Source organism: Prionailurus viverrinus, chromosome B2 (genome assembly GCF_022837055.1).
Source record: "Prionailurus viverrinus isolate Anna chromosome B2, UM_Priviv_1.0, whole genome shotgun sequence".
Lineage (NCBI taxonomy): Eukaryota > Metazoa > Chordata > Mammalia > Carnivora > Felidae > Prionailurus > Prionailurus viverrinus.
The window spans coordinates 4,114,395-4,132,846 of record NC_062565.1 but is presented as its reverse complement, the minus strand read 5'-3'; the positions used below and the strand labels follow the sequence as shown (position 1 = coordinate 4,132,846).

General features: G+C 45.9%; 1 protein-coding gene across 2 annotated transcripts in view; it reads left to right on the top strand.

Moving 5' to 3' along the window:
- CARMIL1 (capping protein regulator and myosin 1 linker 1) overlaps positions 1-18,452 on the top strand; it is a 310,903-nt gene that overhangs the window by 202,062 nt on the left and 90,389 nt on the right. For both annotated transcript variants that reach the window (XM_047858089.1, XM_047858088.1), the window contains exons 18-23: positions 1,247-1,328; positions 2,293-2,392; positions 2,494-2,548; positions 7,395-7,567; positions 9,134-9,202; positions 12,468-12,561. In XM_047858089.1, the coding sequence (XP_047714045.1) occupies positions 1,247-1,328; positions 2,293-2,392; positions 2,494-2,548; positions 7,395-7,567; positions 9,134-9,202; positions 12,468-12,561 (573 nt within the window). The remainder of the gene's footprint in view (positions 1-1,246; positions 1,329-2,292; positions 2,393-2,493; positions 2,549-7,394; positions 7,568-9,133; positions 9,203-12,467; positions 12,562-18,452) is intronic.

Below are 18,452 nucleotides of genomic sequence, written 5' to 3'. Positions count from 1 at the left end.
CCGAGTGTGTAGACCAGCCTCCTGGGGAGGTCTGCCTGTCTGTGACGCTCCCCTTTGCAGTTCACGTCAGGCCCCCCAGAGTAATCTGCTGTCACTGTAGAAGGTAGGGAAGGCTGAATTTAAACACCTCGACCGAAATACTTGTGAATGAAGAGGCGATCCCCGAAGTCCGTGCAAAGCTCTGTTTGACACCCAAGTAGCCGGGAAAATTGGCAGGGTTTGTTTCCGGGTACCGTAAGACTCCTGCATCTAAAATAGTGAAGAAAGGATTCTTTCAATTCTTACCTCAAAACCTGAACGAGTAGCATTTTTGCATTACGGTATAGAAGTTTAGATAAATTTTAATTTTCTTACATCAAGAGAGAAACCACCCTGTTCCCTCGGTATATAGTAGGTTCCCAATAAAGGATAGCTTTTTTCCCTTATTAAATAGTAAGTTCGCCGAGCAGAGGGGCCACAGCTCAGGAAATCTGCATCCTTTACAAGGTAGTAGGAACTCAAATAGTTGCTAAATGGAACACAAAAGATACTCTGACCTCTAGAAACAGGCTTTTGGTTTTGTCGAAAAGATGCAAATTGAGTTTTATAGGTTGCCTTTCTCTTTAAAATAAATTAGGTAATGATAGGAAAGGAAATTAGTTTTGCTGTACGCCAACCATAGTAATCTAACAAGTTAATCTAACATGTTTTTCTTCTATGGCTCAAAGAGTTCATGCCAATCGTTTCGTAATCCCTGTCAGCTGTTTACTTTGCGGTAGACCTCACACCCTTTGTGTTGGGTGACTGGGGACGGGTCCTTCCTGAAGTAGTTGACAGTCAACAAGAGGTGTTCTTCATTGTCTCCTTTGGTGGTTTTGCTGCTGCTTGGTGGAATTATACCCTGAAATCTGGAACAATCAGACAAAACCGTAACCGTTTCTCAGGTACAAGAAAGATCAGTTAGGTTTCCAAATGTCAGAAATGAAGAAAATTCCTGTGGGTTGACAGAGAGTACGGTCTCCATCTTTCTCTTTCTTTTTCTAGTGATTTCCAGATTTATGTCGTGGGAAACCTTAGCAATGATCAGCGATTGGCTCTTTACCCATTATGATAGCTATTCTGGAGTTGAGAAGCTTTTACTTTTTCTTTGGCACTAAGTTTGAGACCATATCTCCATTCATTCATTCATTCATTCATTCATTTATTTTGGGGGTTACGCCTCGAGTTGGTGACTGCTTGACCTTGTGTTTGGTTTGTGTTTCTCCAGCTGAGGTCCGCAGGTGCACAAGTGCTAGAAGGCTGCATCGCCGAAATCCACAATATCACCAGCTTAGACATCTCCGATAATGGTAAGCTGGAAACCAGAAAAGACGTGGAAATATTGTTTGACGTTAGTAAAGGGAAAAGAGAAAGCCCAACCTTGACAATGCCTTGACAAACGTGTTATTTTACTTCTTGACTAATAGGGCTTTTAAATCTAACAAAATTTACTATGGAAGAAATCTGTGCCAAAGTCTTCGTAAGTTGATACCACGGCCAAAAATGCCAGGCATGTAATAAAACAATTAAAAAAAATTGTCATCAGAACATTGATAATGATCTTTTTTTTTTTTTTATTTTTTTTCAACGTTTATTTATTTTTGGGACAGAGAGAGACAGAGCATGAACGGGGGAGGGGCAGAGAGAGAGGGAGACACAATCGGAAACAGGCTCCAGGCTCTGAGCCATCAGCCCAGAGCCTGACGCGGGGCTCGAACTCACAGACCGCGAGATCGTGACCTGGCTGAAGTCGGACGCTTCACCGACTGCGCCACCCAGGCGCCCCGATAATGATCTTGATCCAACCTTTTGCATTCACGGTGATAATAAAATTGAGTCCTTGTTTATTTACTCAGGAACTTGTTTCCTTAGCTTCATTTCTGCCAATTATAGTAGCGTGTGAGTTTGAACCTGTTAAATTTGCATAGACAGCGGTAGTTACCTCCCAGCGAACAGGATGTTGGGTCTTCTTTTAGAAAATCATGGGCAGAGAGGAGACTTCCGCTTTCCCATTCCTTGCTGCCTTGACTTAGCCACTGACTGTGTAAGAGATTTAGGTAAGTCTTAGAGAGCGAGTTGATCCCTGTGAAATAATAGGACACGAAAAGGGAGCAGAACGTTCCTTTGAAAATAAAAAACTAGAATCCCGGGCCCTCGGGACGGTAGAGAAAGTCACCCAAGTGACCCAAAGTCACCTTTGCTCAATTGTGTTCCAGCTGAGAATTTATTTATACACACGTGTTTTGATTCTCTGCTTACTCTCATTCTTTCCAGGTTTAGAATCTGACCTCTCCACCTTAATAGTGTGGCTCAGTAAAAACAGATCAATACAGCACCTGGCGTTAGGCAAAAATTTTAATAATATGAAATCCAAGTAAGAACTTTGATTTTTTTTTTATATGACAATGATGAAAACAATCAGCCTCCTGAAAGCTCATGATTTGATTCCACTGTCCATATCTTTAAACTCTTTAGAAATCTGACACCTGTGTTGGACAACTTAGTACAGATGATTCAAGACGAAGAATCGGTGAGTAGTATTTTAAAGACCTTCTGCCGAAAATCTTTTGTTTGTTACCACGCTTCCTAATTATGTCGACGGGGTTAACGCTGCTATACTTTCAGATGATTTTATCTCTATGCACAGTTTCTGTTTTTTAATGAAATAAATACATGTGCTTTAGTATAGTTAGAGAATGTACTTAGAATCGCTTACTCTTCACTTGACCTCATTACTAATTAAAGGAAGATTGTAACTAAAAGATTAAAGGAAGTATAAATTGACTCCTAAGCCCATCTTTTAATAAGACTTACTCCTTCCTCACTTTGGTTAATGCACTAACCTGCGAGCATGAATTTCTTCAATCTAGTGAACTCTATGACCTTATATCATGCTGGGAAACATCATGCTGCTAATTTGAATTTCGTCTAGTAATTATGTAGAGTTACAAGAGACTAAGAAAGTTGTTGCCCGTCTTAAATTGCTTCGAGAGCTCTAGTGGTCCTTCTTATCTTTTTATTCCCTTTGGCTGTTCCTGGCCAAGACTTGGTTCGGAGGAAAGAAATGTAATTTTAATTTTCTAGTGTTTTATTTTATTTTTGAGAGAGAGAGACAGAGCACGAGTGGGGGAGGGGCAGAGAGAGAGGAAGACACAGAATCTGAAGCAGGCTCCAGCCTGTGAGCAAGCTGTCAGCACAGAGCCCGATGCGGGGCTCAAACCCACGAACCGTGAGATGGTGGCCTGAACCAAAGTCAGACACTTAAATGACTAAGCCATCCAGGTGCCCAAGAAATTTAATTTTAAATAGCATCGTATTTTGCTGCCTTTTAAAATGTATTAGAAAAAAGAAAAAAAAAAGATATTATATGGACAAAGCAAAAAACACTCTACTATGAAGTCCTTTAACTTAAACCAGTGTGTCTTAAGTTTTGTACCTTATATTTTACTGATGCTCTTTAAGATTTGGTCTGTGTCTTATTTTAGTCGTATTTGGCCACCAGCCAGCTTTTCATGGTTCCTAAAATCCAAATCGATTTGTATTCCTACAGTAAGACCCACATTATTCGTGTTTTGTGATAGCTTCTTTGTAGGTCGTAAGAGTGATTTCCTATGTGAATCATGTGAGATATGACACATTTTTAAAAAGTGTCATTTTCCCTTTTGAATGCATACAGGGTAGTAGCAAATTCTTTTATGACTGGATGCTGACTTTGTGAGAAAAAGCTGAGGGGCCAGGAGAAATGAAGCCTGAAACTTTTCTACCTCTCTGCCTGGCTCTAAGCTGGAGGGTGGGAGAAAATTCTGTGGTCCTGCCCCTTTATTGTGTGGATAGGATTTCCAACCTAAGGGCTGGAAATGAAACTCATTATTATTTAATGATTTTGAGCACTTTTCTTTGTCCTCATTTGCTAACAGACTCCATATTGTGTCACTTTTATACGGGGCTATTAAAATTAGGGGCATAAATCAGAATTTATGCAGTTAGTTTCGCATGATTCCCTTTGACTTTCTACCACCCTGCTTTGAGTTTCTGATTTCCTAGTATTGGCCCAGTTTTAAAAGATTGAGGAAGCTAATTCTGCAGAATCACATTTAATATTCATCCCCAAATACTTGTTTCTTAGCACATGTTTTAGGGAAATTTCTATTTTTTGAAAAACATGTCTTAAAATTTCGTGTTTTTGCTTATCACATGAGGCTCTTTCGTTTCTGTTATTTCCGAAGTCTCTCCCTTAAAAACAATCTTGATATTTAAAACACCCCTCAGAACATGTTTGCCGGCGGTAAAGTTTGCCGTGTCGGTGTGGATCCCGTCAGGTTATGAGTCTGAGAAGTGGGCCTCTAATAATATACAGTGGAAGGCTCCTTATGTTCGTGTCATTGAAGCCTGGGTGGCTTTTTCAAACGGCAACCACCTTCTGATTTTTTCTCCTGAATCGGTAATGTGCACAGTTCAGGACGATTAGGAGCTGAGTCTTAGGACTCTAAAACTTCCACCGATGCCTGATGCAACCGGGCTTTTTTATTTTAGGGTTTTTTTTGTTTGTTTGTTTGTTTTTTAAAGGATTGGTTTTTATTTATTTATTTATTTTTATTTTTTTTATTTTTATTTTTGGGACAGAGAGAGACAGAGCATGAACGGGGGAGGGGCAGAGAGAGAGGGAGACACAGAATCGGAAACAGGCTCCAGGCTCCGAGCCATCAGCCCAGAGCCTGACGCGGGGCTCAAACTCACGGACCGCGAGATCGTGACCTGGCTGAAGTCGGACGCTTAACCAACTGCGCCACCCAGGCGCCCCTTATTTTAGTTTTTAAGATAATTGTGCAGTTATCTCTTGCTTCCTACGTTGTGACCTTGGGCTCCTACAGCCTGTTCTCCGACAGCCCAGGGAACACTCTGTTCACCCTGTGTTGCGTGTTACGTTTGGCTGGAAAACCTAGACGCCCGTGGGCTCCAGTGTCGCCTTGGCTAGAGACAGTGGGTATCAGGCGACTGAGCCCAGAGCCCCGGGACAGTAACGCTGAGGGGCCCCGACGACAGGGGAGCTTGTTTTGAAGTATTCCACAACAACTCGTGCCGTAACCGGCTGAAGCGAACGGGCTTCCCCTGGGAGTGCGGGCTGCGAGGAGACAGATTCTCAGATTAAGCGTGTTCGGCTATGAAAAGAAACAAGAAAATAGTCACGTTACACGCAAGTGCAATAGATCAGGTAAGGGATGACTTATAAATACGCACGCAATTCAGGCTGTTCTGTTCGTATTAATGACTCTGCCCATTATTTTTAAGTAATAACTGGGGTGTATTAGAGTTTGAATATAGTCCTGGAATTGGTGCTTGCTAGCTCGAAGACTTGGCAACTTTCCAGTATTAGGAAGAAGCTGCAATGTATCATTTTTGTGGTAGTCGCATAGAGACCATTGAAATGATGAGAGATGCGATTACAGCTTTTTATTAAAGGAACACTGCATTTGTTTTCATTTAAAACATTAAGTTTCCCGAGTCTGAAGCATTTTGGTTCAGTTTTTTCCATTTCCTTGAGCCTAAGATCTCAGGAAAACCAAAACAACCTCGCAAAACCTGCCTGAGTCTAACACATACAGGCTTTCAGGTTTTAATTGCCTTAGCACTTATCATGCCATTAACTTTAAAAAATTGGATTCAAGTTAAAAAAAAATACATCAAATTACTACATTACCTTTTGATTTTACCATGGCTCTAGTAAGTTTAGAAAACGTGGTCAAATTTGGACAATGAGGACAATAACTACGGTCACTTGGTAAACTGGAGTCAAACGCATAATGCCACTCTGTGGATGTCTGAGTCTCGAAACCATCGGTACCGTCACCCCGCTTCCTGCAGCCTTGAGACAGATGCACCGTGAACATGTCAGTGGCCAGTGGTTGAGTGGCCACGCTGTGTGTGCGGGTCACACGGACCACCGGGCGCATCTTGAGAACGCCGCTCGCATGGGCCACGGTGGAACGTGGGTGACCCTGGAAGCTGTTCCCGGTATCCCACCTTCCTGTAATGTCAGACTTAATGGAGTAAGCTCCTACAACTCTTTAGTACGGCTGGGCCTGGGTAGACTGCCTTAAGCAACCCAGAAGACATCCACGTCCCCCAGGGAAGTCTGAGTTCTGGCTCTCAGGGCCACATTGGTTCAAGCTCTGGAATTTCCACCACTTTGTTATTTCAGTCATGGCTGAATTCAGGGCTTGCAAATTCAGATGCCTACGCGGCTAGGGAGGTACCGTAAACAAGAAAAGGGAACTCGGCAGGGAGCCCTCTTCATTGGTTTGGCCTGCCTCTGGACCACGTGGCTTTCAGTCTTCAGCTTAAATGGACATTGAGTGGGCTAGTTTGGATTCACCATACAGCTTATGCTAATAAAAACTTACAGATGTTTGACTTTTTCTCTGTTTTAAAAAACTTCTGTGTCTTCTGACTGGTACTCATAAAGCTAAGGATGATCATCGAAAGATTGAGGATAAGCCACAAGGGGCAACATTGTGTAGGAGCTCAGAACACAAGTGTGGAACCAGACTTTCTGGTTCTGTTCAGCTTTTTTTTTTTTTTAATGTTTATTTATTTTTGAGAGAGCACCAGTGGGAGAGGGGAGAGAGAGGGGGAGACACAGAATCTGAAGCAGGCTGCGGGCTCCGAGCCGTCGGCACAGAGCCCGACGCGGGGCTCGAACTCACGAACCGCGAGATCACGACCTGAGCAGAAGTTGATCGAGCCACCCAGCCCTCGTCCAGCTACTTTCTAACTGTGCGACCTCGGTTGGGTCACTTAACCTTTCTGTGTCTCATTTGGGAAATGGGGATAACAGTACGGAATATCGAGCCCGTAAGTGCTGGGTTGCTGGGAGGATCCTGGGACAGTAGTTAAAGATAGTGCACATTTGGTAAATGTCAGCTATTAATAATCTTGGCTGGTTTTTATTTTGCATTTGTCCTCTGCTAGCATTTTAAGATGTCATTTCACCTTGCATAAAAATAAAATGGGTGAAAAGGGATAACGTAGCCGTACGGAAGCTCAGAACTCTTCTCGTACTATTTTTATTTGCTTCGTCCCATCCCGCACTTCAAAAGAGCTGGCCACTCTGGGTATCTCCGCACGCTTCCCTTAGGAGAGCGGTGGCCACTGTCCAGCCCTGAAACACGAGCCCTCCACGTTTGACTGCAAAGGTCCATTTTATCTCGAACCGTCGGGGGCCCAACCATCAGTGTCTTGTAGCCAGAAGTTTCAACAGCAGACACTTGGAGTGTGCGTGTTGGGCACCTTCCCGGGGTCTCTCTGTGAAAGGGGTCACTGAGCGCGGTGGCTGCCTCGATGAGACCGCGTGAGCCCCGCCTGTTTTTCCCTCGCAGCCTCTGCAGTCCTTGTCCCTGGCCGACTCGAAACTCAAGACCGAGGTCACCATCATCATCAATGCCCTGGGAAGCAACACCTCCCTGACCAAGGTGGACATCAGCGGGAACGGAATGGGGGACATGGGAGCAAAGATGCTGGCCAAGGCGCTGCAGATCAACACCAAGCTCAGGTACGCGGGTCTGGTACCCGGCCCCGGGTACGGAGGCTTGCCCTCTGGAGGGCCCTAGAAGGCCCTGGAGAAGATTCTGGCCCTCAAGCATTGGAGAGCTGACTGTGTCCCAGTGGGGGCTGAGTTTCCCATCGGGCCAACTGGGAAGGAGGAGTAATGATGTCAAGTCTTTTTGTCCTAGTGTAGAGGGAGGAGGAGTGTCCCCACTTTAGACACGGTGAGTCCCACAAACTGTCGTCTCAAAGATTTCCACCGTGACCTGAAACCTGACCTGAAGAGAAATGGTACTGTGTCCTCTTTCGCGTCGGGGTAGACTGCTGTGTGCGCACGGCGGAGCGGTACGGGAGGGCTTTGCAGCCGGTGCCAGTGAGCGGAGCTAGAGAGACCGAAGGAACCGCATGAGGGGCTTCCCTGTACTTGGCTGTGAGCCCAACACGCTGCCCCCCCCGCCCACCGCTGCCCATATAGAGGCTTAAAAGCCAAGGGATGCACAGGAGGTTTGTCGGTATAAAGGCAAGTTCACGACGGGTGCTAACGATTCCGTTTAGTGGTTTTCCTCCACTTGGAGGGTTTCCCAAGTGTGGCTCTTCTTAAGGACTGGCTGCGTGGTAACCACTTTATTAAGGACCACGGTGCCATCCGTCCTGCAGAGAGATCCAACTGCTACCTGACCCGGCAGTTTGGTTAAGGAAGAGTTTATTCGCAGCATGCTTCAGGGGCTCTTTCTTGATGTTTCTGGACGCTTCCCTTGCTCTCCTGAACCTTCTGGCTGCACTGAAGCCAGAAGCCAAATACTGCAGCACTTTCTCTGAAGGTCAGGGTGTGTGTAAAGAAGGCCATTGGGGATCAGGAAGGGAAACAGTTAGAGGTGTGATTCTTGGATCAGACGACTAAATGCTGTTTCACGTGTCCGGGGAATTGACAGACACCAAAATACCTCTGAAGTATTCACATCCTGGAAGTAAAATGGCACTTTTCTTCCAAAATAGATTTTGTGTCTGAAAAGTAAACAACCTCCTATTTGTAGAAACAGAGGCTTTACCAGCAGCATGAGCCCGGTGCTTGGGACGTCAGGGCCATGATGAAAACATAAGACCAATATGACAGGATTCCTGCTAGTCGTTTAGAACAGAAAAAAGTCTCAGTACCTGAAATTCTTTGTTTTGGACGAGGGACTCCTTAACATCTTTTATAAGCAGCTCCAGATGTGAATACTAGAATATTACTACTTGCAGAATATGGGGACAGTGTCCAAGAAATCAGATTCTGTAGAGTTTTCTGGTTACAAAGAGTCAGGCAACCTAATGGTACGTTAACGAGTATGCTGTTGCTTTCAAGCATGGTTTTTTCTCATGCTACGTGAGCAGCAAATGAGTTAAGAACGTAATGCGTAACGTTGGAAGAAATGCTCATCCGTGCTCTGCTTACAACTAAGTTGAATGTTATTCCTTGCTTATTGTGCTAAGATATCGAGACAGTGTTGCCTTTAAGTATTCATCTTCACTGCAGAATTATTTCCTCCGTGCCTAAATGTCCGGTCATTTCTGGGATTTGGTTTTCAAACAGGACCGTGATATGGGACAAGAACAACATCACCGCACAAGGCTTTCAGGATATAGCTGTTGCCATGGAAAAGTAAGTGTTAATCAGGCCTTCTTTCTGGAAAAACACAAAGGGACCAGTGGTGTTTGTTTGTTTATTTTTGCCGTGGTGTGATAAAAGTAACACTGGACCGGGAATGGGAAGATCCAGGTCTGAGTTAGCCAAATTCCTAACCAGCCACAAGAGCTGGGAAAACGTGGACTTTCTTCTGGTGCGCATTTCTTCATGTGTTTAATGAGGCCAGAGACGCACCATCGTGAGGATTAAACGATTTCACAGTGGAGGGGCCACAGGACAGTCAGCTTGTGTTCTTTTGTGGTTTCATGTTCTATTTCCATCAGGGTTTGCTTTTTTTTTTTTTTTTTTTTTTTTTTTTTGCCCATTATGACAACTCTGAATCCAGCGAAGAGAAAAAAAGCTAAGGTCCAGAAAATAAAAATGAAATTGGGGTGGGGCGCCTGGATGTCTCAGTTGGTTGAGCGTCCGGCTCAGGTCATTATCTCATGGTTCATGAGTTCGAGCCCCACGTCGGGCTCTGTGCCGACAGCTCGGAGCCTGGAGCCTGCTTCGGATTCTGTGTCTCCCCTCTTTCTACCCCTCCTCCACTTTCGCTCTGTTTCTCTGTCTCTGTTTTATTTGAAAAGAAATAAACGTTAAAAAAATTTAATAAAAAAAAAATTTTTTTTTAATGAAATTGAGGAACGGCAGGCTCATTTGTCTCATTACTGTAAAAGGCTTTATTACTGTAGTAACTAAAGTCTGCAATTATTATTAATTGTCAAGTTTGCTTTCCCGGTAAATGAAATGAGGCAATAATACAAAGATGGCTGGAAGAAATTCTAGAAATCTGGTTCTTCCCAAGCTCTTCAGCCCTCATATTATATTCTGAAAGCAGACATGATCAAAGCGGATTTACAGCATTAAAAATGAGAGGTGACAAAACGCGGGTGTGCAAATAAGGAGTTAGTACCATAGAAGCCAGTCCCCTGGGGGAAGAGGCGGGGGTCCACATTATTCGTGTTTTTTCCCCCGGATCTCCCTTCGTGCAGGAGGCCTCCTAGGTGGGGCGCTCACGGCCAGCATGGTGTCATGGATAAAACCCTGGGCCTGGGGTGAAGAGCCATCCAGTCAGTCGGTGGCTCTGTCATCAACGAGCCAGTCCTGAGCAGAGCATTGCACCTTTCTGATTGATTCTTCTGTGGAAAGTGGGAAAGGCAGAGTCAGTTAGCCCTGCGTGCCTTCCAGTTCTAGATCCCAGGGTCTAGATCCGATTTCGCCCGGAGGTCAGAATTGCCGCCCCCACAGCGTCCCTAAATCCGGACGAGACAGCTTGTCCCACGGCTCCCGGGAGCCCTCCGGGACTGCAGAACCACCTACAATTACTCCTGTTGCACCACAAAACCTTCACATGGAAACGTGTACTTACAGATAGCCGCGTTTGGGTGCTGACAGCATGGTTGCGGCCCGCAGTAGACTGCCAGCCCACGCTGGTGTTTGTGAGAAGCCAGAAGCACGCACGCCCAGCACCCAGCGTCTCCAGATGATGCAAGGGCTCCCTGGATCACAGTCCGGGACGTCCGCTGTGGTCCAGGATGCGAGTGCCTCAATATCACGTTTGGTCTAAGTAAAGTACCCGGGCTCTGGAGCATAATCGCGGCTGGATGAGGGAAAGGAAACTCTTCAGGGCTGCAAAAAAGATGCATTGTCTCTTCGTTTCATTTGGCTAGCTCCTCTTGAACAAAAAACAGTCTTGTTAAAACAAAGTTAAGGTAAAAATTGAAGTAATAGAAATAACAGCCTGGTTTTTTTTTTTTTTAATAATTTCTTTTTTTTTTTTAGTTTATTTATTTTGAGAGACAGAGACCAGGGGAGGCAGAGAGAGACAGAGAGAGAGAGAGAGAGAGAGAGAGAGAGAGAGAGAGAATATCCCAAGCAGGCTCCACACTGCCAGCACAGAGCCCAACATGGGGCTTGATCTCACAAAGCGTGAGATCAAGTCCAACATGGGGCTTGATCCCAGCAAAGCGTGACATCATGACCAGAGCCGAAATCAAGAGTTGGACGCTTATCTGACCTGGGGGCCACCCAGGCACCCCAGTGACAGCCTTTTTCTTTGCTGGTTCTTTTACGTTAAGCCATCCTAAGTTGGACTGAAGCACATCTTTTCGATCAGATAACAACCATATAGATGACTGCTGTTAGTAAGATTGTTGCTTATTTTCTCTATTCTTCATGATTACTACCTTTTGTTAGTATGTTAGTCAGTCATCTGAACATCCGCGGGAATCGCATTGTGTTTCGAGACCTGGGACAAGGCAGTTGTGACTGTGCAGTCCCAGTGCTCCGGGAGAACACCCCACTTGTCACCACGTGACCCCAAAGGTCGTTCTTCCTGAGTGTCCTGTAACGGAAGTGGGTAGGCGGGTTTGGGGTGGGAGAGAGGAGGCCTCTCCAGGGCCAGCTTGTGGTCTGGGAGTGGGTACACAGAGCAACTTGTAGGGGGGCCAGGCCCAAGGGTCAGGGTGCAGACTCAGAGGTCAGTGTTGTTTGCTCACACAACGACGACTCCATCTTGCACTCCTGTCCCTCTCCGGCTGGTCAGCAGCGGGGGGATAATATGTGGACACAATTTTCCACCAGCGGTTTCATTTGGAGTCGAGAGCCCAGTGGCTGTGGCCGTGGCCGTGGCCGTGGCCGTGGCCGTGTGTGAACCAGACCCCCGGGGCCTGCAGAGGTCAGGGAGGGGGGTGGAGCCGGGTGGGAGGTCCTGCGAAGCAGCTTTTCTAAGGACAGCTGCTGCTCTCGTTTAAAGGGGCCCAGAGCCCAATCAGACTATTTTTGTGGCTGCTAATGTCCTTGCTTTGCAAACAGATGCTTTGGTTTCGTTTTGCATTTTTCCTCCGTCGGTTCGGGTCTGGCCGTCACACGTTGTCACTGCGGTGATCCGGGTACGTTCAGAGCCATTGGTGACGAAAACCCACGTGGCACATTGCCGGCAGACTTATTTCCTGGCCTTCCTCTCGGTCCGTCTTTGCAGTGCCAGGCTGAAAATCAGGTTTTGAAACCAACAAAACCAGATGCCTGGCAGTCATGCGTTTTATAAAACGGTGCCAGCCGACGAGGTTGCCCGTGGGACCGCACACAGAAGCCTGACCTGTAATCAGGGGCCCTGAGATAGTCTGTGAGCTTAGAATTTTCTAAGACACTCTGGCAACTGTCTCTGGGTTTTAAAAAGGAGTGCTGAATTAAGGCGGCAGGACGTTATTTCTAAATAAACGTGACTTTCTCCTTTTTCTAGGAACTACACGTTGAGATTTATGCCAATTCCCATGTATGATGCGTCTCAAGCCCTAAAAACAAACCCCGAGAAAACAGAAGAGGCTCTGCAAAAGGTATTGGAGGTTTGATGGCTTCATTGTAATAAATTCGCATTTGAATGGAGTTGGTAGTAATAATTCTGAACGTACGAACGGTACTTTGTGTTTCACAAAGCTCTTTTCACATTAGCTTGTGTTCTTGCGGCCGTAACCGGCGTGATGCATGACTGAGGGAGGAATGACGTAAGACGAAAATTGGTCATGAAATGTAAGTGGACTGACATTCCTACCGCATCAGCAGGCCGGAGCTCATGCGCAGAGAACTTGTGCGTCCTCAGAGAACGTGTGGAACTGAATGTCAGCTAGTGTAACCTTTATCCTCAGCTGCTGGAACCTTCCCTCCTTATTAAGAACGTAGGCTACGAATGAGATCTTTTTTTACCATCTTTGTTTATAAACGTCTCCGATTCCACACACATTCCCGGCTCCTTTCTGGCAACCCCGGAGGATGATGGGCATCTCCGCCTTCCAAGTCCAGCCGTCCCTGGTGCCCGTGACCCCGCCGTCTCTGCCTGCGTGGGGAACTTGCCCTGCGGGTCACTCTCTCGCTGTGCCGTATCCCCATCCTTCTCGTTCTGTGGTTAGGGTCACCTTTCTCGATGTTTAGATATGCTCCAGGATGTCCCATCTGTAGAAGCCTGTATTGTGGACTCTTTGAAATCTTTTTCCTCCCTCTTTGTCCTCATGGTGGGTGGGACCGTCCAGCCTCCCAAGCTTGACTTTTCTTTCCTGCGTCTGCCGTAAACACGCACGATCATCATATTGACAGATTCGGTAGCATCAGTCTCTTGATTAGCTCTGTTCCCCTCTCTTCCTGTTACGGATGCATGTGTTCAGGCCTCATCATTTCTCAGCAGGATCGTTACCTCCTCTTTCGGTCAAGGAAAGCCACCTTACTCACGACACATGGGAACAGACCAACGTCTCCAGCCCAGCCCTCCCCAGTGGCTTTTAAAATTTTCTTTTTTTCAACTTTTATTTATTTTTGGGACAGAGAGAGAGAGAGCATGAACGGGGGAGGGGCAGAGAGAGAGGGAGACACAGAATCGGAAGCAGGCTCCAGGCTCTGAGCCATCAGCCCAGAGCCTGACGCGGGGCTCAAACTCACAGACCGCGAGATCGTGACCTGGCTGAAGTCGGACGCTTAACCGACTGCGCCACCCAGGAGCCCCCCCAGTGGCTTTTAGAATGAAGCCTGCTCTCCTTGAATTGGCATACAGTTCTGCCCGGGATCTGCCTCCTGTCCTCTGCCACCTTCGTTTCTTACCAGCCCTGCCTCTTCGCTTTGCTCTGCTTCAGGGAACTTGTTAGAGGTACAGACTCGTGGGTCTCAGAAATGAGGGTGGGACTCACCAGCCTGCATTTTTACAAGCTCTCCCGGTGGCTGCAAATCTCAGAATCACTGCTCTGATCTCAGTGATCCGCATGCTTCCCCACTGCTGTGCCTGTCTGTCGAGATTGAAGGCCGGTGTCCGCTCATCGGGAGCACTTCTCAGAGCCTCTTCCTCCTCCGTGTGGGGGGTTCCTCAGAATTTCCCGTGCTTGTCTCTGTCCCTGGCCTTGTGCCTTCATGTAAGTTACCGGCCTCCGTGGTTTTTTTTTTTTTTCCTTCCCGGTGACCATGAGCTCTTTGAAGGCAGAGCTTATGTATTTTTCATCTTTTTAGATTTTTCAGCAGCTAGCGCAGTGCCTGGCATGCGTGTTGGTTGCTCCTTAGACTCTGTTGAATAAAAGAGAATAAGGTAGGGGGTGGGGGCAGGGAAAGCTGTGATGCGGCCACAGAAATCACCCAAGATTCGTGTTCAGAAGCTCTGACTCAATCAAATTCTTTTCAGTTTTGTGACTTCCTTAAGTTACTTAATGTTTCTGAACTTTGGTTTCTTCATCTGTATAAAACATACAGCTAGACAGGAACTATGTTTAGCTGACATTTAACATACAGTTCACGCTGCGTGTCTGACACTGTTATAAATGCTCTCCATAAATTAACACCGGTAAAGTATAAAATAAGTCCATGAGATGGGTTTGCTATAGCCCCATTTTGCACGTGAGAAAACCGAAAGGCAGGATGACCAAATAATTTGCCTGTGGTGCCGACGGGGACCGAGCCAGGTAGCGTATGTGAAAAAGCACTTTATAAACCACAGGGCAGCTTCAAAATGGTAGCTGTCTTTATATTTTCCCAGAAGATGTCGGCAGCTTGTAACAAAAGGCCCGTCCTGGAGACACCAGGTTTCTGGCCTGAGACCCGGCAGGCCGGGAGCTTGGCACTCTTCACTTGCGCCTTCACAACAAGAAGAAAAGCTGAGCAGACAGGAGATCGGGCACTTGTTCGATCCCTCAGAGAATCGAGGCTGCAAAGTGAACGGTCGCCCCGGAAGCCGGATGGATGGGAAAACAGACGATGTCTGTGACTCCCAGCTGAGGGCAGCTCACCAGGGGCCGAAGGTAACAGAGCCAGGAACTCAGAGGAATGCTTAAACAGCAGCTGAGGGATTGCTGGAGGCCCAGTGTAGACCGGTTGAGAGGTTCACAACTCCTAGGGGCCCAGTCTTAGGCCCTGAACCTCTCACGGGCTTCACCGCTAGGAGCCCCACCAGGTTATCACAGGAGAGAAATCCCCTCCTGTTTCTGGCAGGGAGAAGGGGGCAGGTTAACCATTTTGAAATCCCCCCCGGAGGGTGCCGTTGTCTGTCACAAAGGCTTACGCTTACCTGCCCTAGTGGAAGACAGTTAGGTACGCCCAGCCCCTCTAGCCTTCCCGTTTCAGATAAGGGAAGAAAAAAACATGGCCAAGAACATTTTGGCAGGTCCCAGCCCAGGGACTCGGACCCACTAAAAGAAACCCTAAATTTAATTGTAGGATTACAGAACGATTCCCCTCCCTAACACCTTACCACCACATCAGGTATAGTGACAGAGTGGATTACAACTGAGCAAAGCTGTGAGGCACTCTGTTTAAGAAGGGGTCTCTAGGGAAATCCCCAGACAACTAGGGAGATAAAAACAAGGACATGGGAGGAAATTAAAAGTCTCTTGCACATACAGCTACAGCAGACATTGAGCACAGCCCAGCTTCTAGCCAGATGAACATCAAATAGCACATTAAAAGTCTGATTGTCTCAGTGCCTATTACCACATACATCATATGCAGTTTTTGCCAAAAAGAAAATCACAAGACATGGTAAAAGGCAAGAAGAAACACAGTATGATGAAGAGGCAAAGCAAACATCAGAACCGGTGTCAATATACACAGATTTTGGAATTATCAGAGCATTGAAAATAACTGACTAGCATGTTGACGGCTGTAATGGAAAGAGTAGGCAGAGAGATAGAGACTGTAAGAAAAAAACGAAAAGGAAATAACTAGAGATCAAAAACACTGTAACAGAAATGAAAAATGCCTTCTACGAGCTCATTAGTGGACAGGACACAGCTAAGGAAAGAATCATGGAGCCTGAAGATACGTAGAAACTTGGCCAAACTGAAAAGCAGAGAGAAAAAAGGAATGGGGGGAAACACCAGAACAGAATATTCCCGAACTATGGGACAGTTACATCCGTAGAAGGGGACTGCCAGAGGAAGAAGAAGACAAGGGAACAGAAGAAATCATGGAAGTAATAATGGCCGAGAATTTTCCAACATCAGTGATCGGCACCAAACCACAGATCAAGGAATCTCAGAGAACACCAAGGAGGATAAATACCAAAAAAATCTACTTATGGGCATGTCACGTTTAAACTGCAAAAAAACCACAGACAAAGAGACAATCTTGAAAGAAGCCAGATAGAGTAGAAAAACACCTCACGTATTGAGAAATAAGGATCAACGTTGTATCAGACTTGGGTCAGACATCATGCAAACAAGAAGAAAGTGGACTTTGGGGCGCCTCGGTGGCTCAGATGAATGAGCATCCGGCTGTGGTTTGGGTAATGATCTCACAGTTCATGAATTCGAGCCTCACGTCGGGCTCACTGCTGTCAGCGCAGAGCCCCCTTCAGATCCTCTGTCTCCCCCTCCTGCCCCTTCCCCGCTTGTGCGCGCATGTTCTCTCTCTCTCTCAAAAATAAACACTAAAAAAATAAACAATTGTGTGTTTTCTTAAAAGACAAATCGGTATTTATCATTTTTTTCCCCTATAATGCTTACTATACTCTTATATATTCAAGTTTTCATTTTAACAGAAGTCTGTTCCCTAGAAGAAATATGCTCTTTAATTTTACTCTGCTAAAGAACAATATTGTGATCCTGGAACTCAATCTTTCGAAGTTGGGTTTGGGTTTTTTGTTTTTTGTTTTACTGTAAGATTGCTACATCGAATACAGGGCATTTTGCCTTTTGTGTCGCTGCTATTTTCAGCTGTTTTCAGCAGTGAGATGAGGCATCAGTAGGCTGTAGACAGTCTTCCGGGTCACTGCTGCCCAGGGGGACTGGCAAACACGATAATGACACTTTGGACCCTCCCCCTCTCCCGCCCCCCCCCCACTTGACCTCAGTCAGGCCCTCTGTCCTCAGCCTCTGGGAGGCGGGTTCTCCGTCCTCGGTCTAGAACGTCGCAGGGAAGGAAGGTTTGCCCTGCTAATCCAAGATGGCGAATACTCTCAGTGGCGATGTGTGTGTGGTTGATATTGAAGTGACTGAAACAGTGTTACTCTTCCTTCTCCTTGTACTGGCTTTTGGAAATGAGCTTTGAATATTATTTTTTTCTAAAACAAAATTCCCTTCGAGCTTAGTCTGTGCAGCACCATTGGTGGCCCTAGGGAAGGCCCTGGAAACACATGGGACAGCCTTGGGTGCACGGCTTGTGCGTGAGCTGAGCCTCCTAAATAAACAAGCTGTTCCCACAACCTGCCCCCGGCCAGCGCTTCACGAGGCCACATAAAAAGAACAAATATCAAAGCAAAAGCGTCCAAAGCTGGGTGGCAACGTGTGTGCCTGTCATACTTCAGCCAAGAATCTTGTTTTTTAGCAGAAACATTTGCCATCGATGATCATGTCACCTTGGAAAGAGATGACTCTTTGGGAAGCAGCAAGAGAAAATTAATGTAATAAAATGTCATGGTCTTAATGTGTCACTTTAATGATGTTTCATTTCAGGGATCTTTTCGTTTTTATAATTCCTTCATTTATGTTTAGTAGAAAGGTGCATTTTGTTCTGCTGTATGGTTTCCAGGGGTGATGGTAATTATAGTCTGTATTTTAATTGTCCCTAATTGGTATTAAGTAGTAGTCATTTAAACATATGGAAAATTAAAATGAAAGTGTAATAATACTGAGAGCCTCACAGTTGTTACAGGTTCTTAACCAGGGAACTACAGTGACAAATTAAAAGCCACATGGCTAAGTGTTGTTATTAAAAACACACGAAAACAACAACTGTGAAAAAAAACCAGATGGTGCGATTACCCATCTCCCATCATTCTTTACAGACATCTTCAGAGGTGTCCCTCAGTCCCTGTAGTTCTTGTTCAACTTTGCATGTTGTTCTTAAACACTTCATTTCAGTCTAGTTATCGTTTGTATGTTTGAATTTTTAATAGGCGATTGTGTATAAAAACACAGATGGTCAAGCGGCTTCAAGGGTTCTTCTCTTCTGTGGAAATTCGTTTTCTTATTTTCTCAACTTGTGCTAAAATCAGTCCCTTTTTTGAGATCATATGAAAACCCCATGGACTGATGAAACCGGTGTATGTCTTCGAGTTGTGCCAGCCTGTATCCTTCAAACTTGTGTCTATTTTCTCCTTTTCTTCCTTGAAAATAGTTTTTCAGTGCCGGCGGGTTCTGCCACATAAAGGCTGAGAGGTTCAGTGGGTACCATCCACACACCGTGGGGTTATTTCTGTAGCTTTGGAACTGTTGAGTGGTTAAAGACTCGTGAGGGAGAGACCGTGATTGTGTGCGAGAAA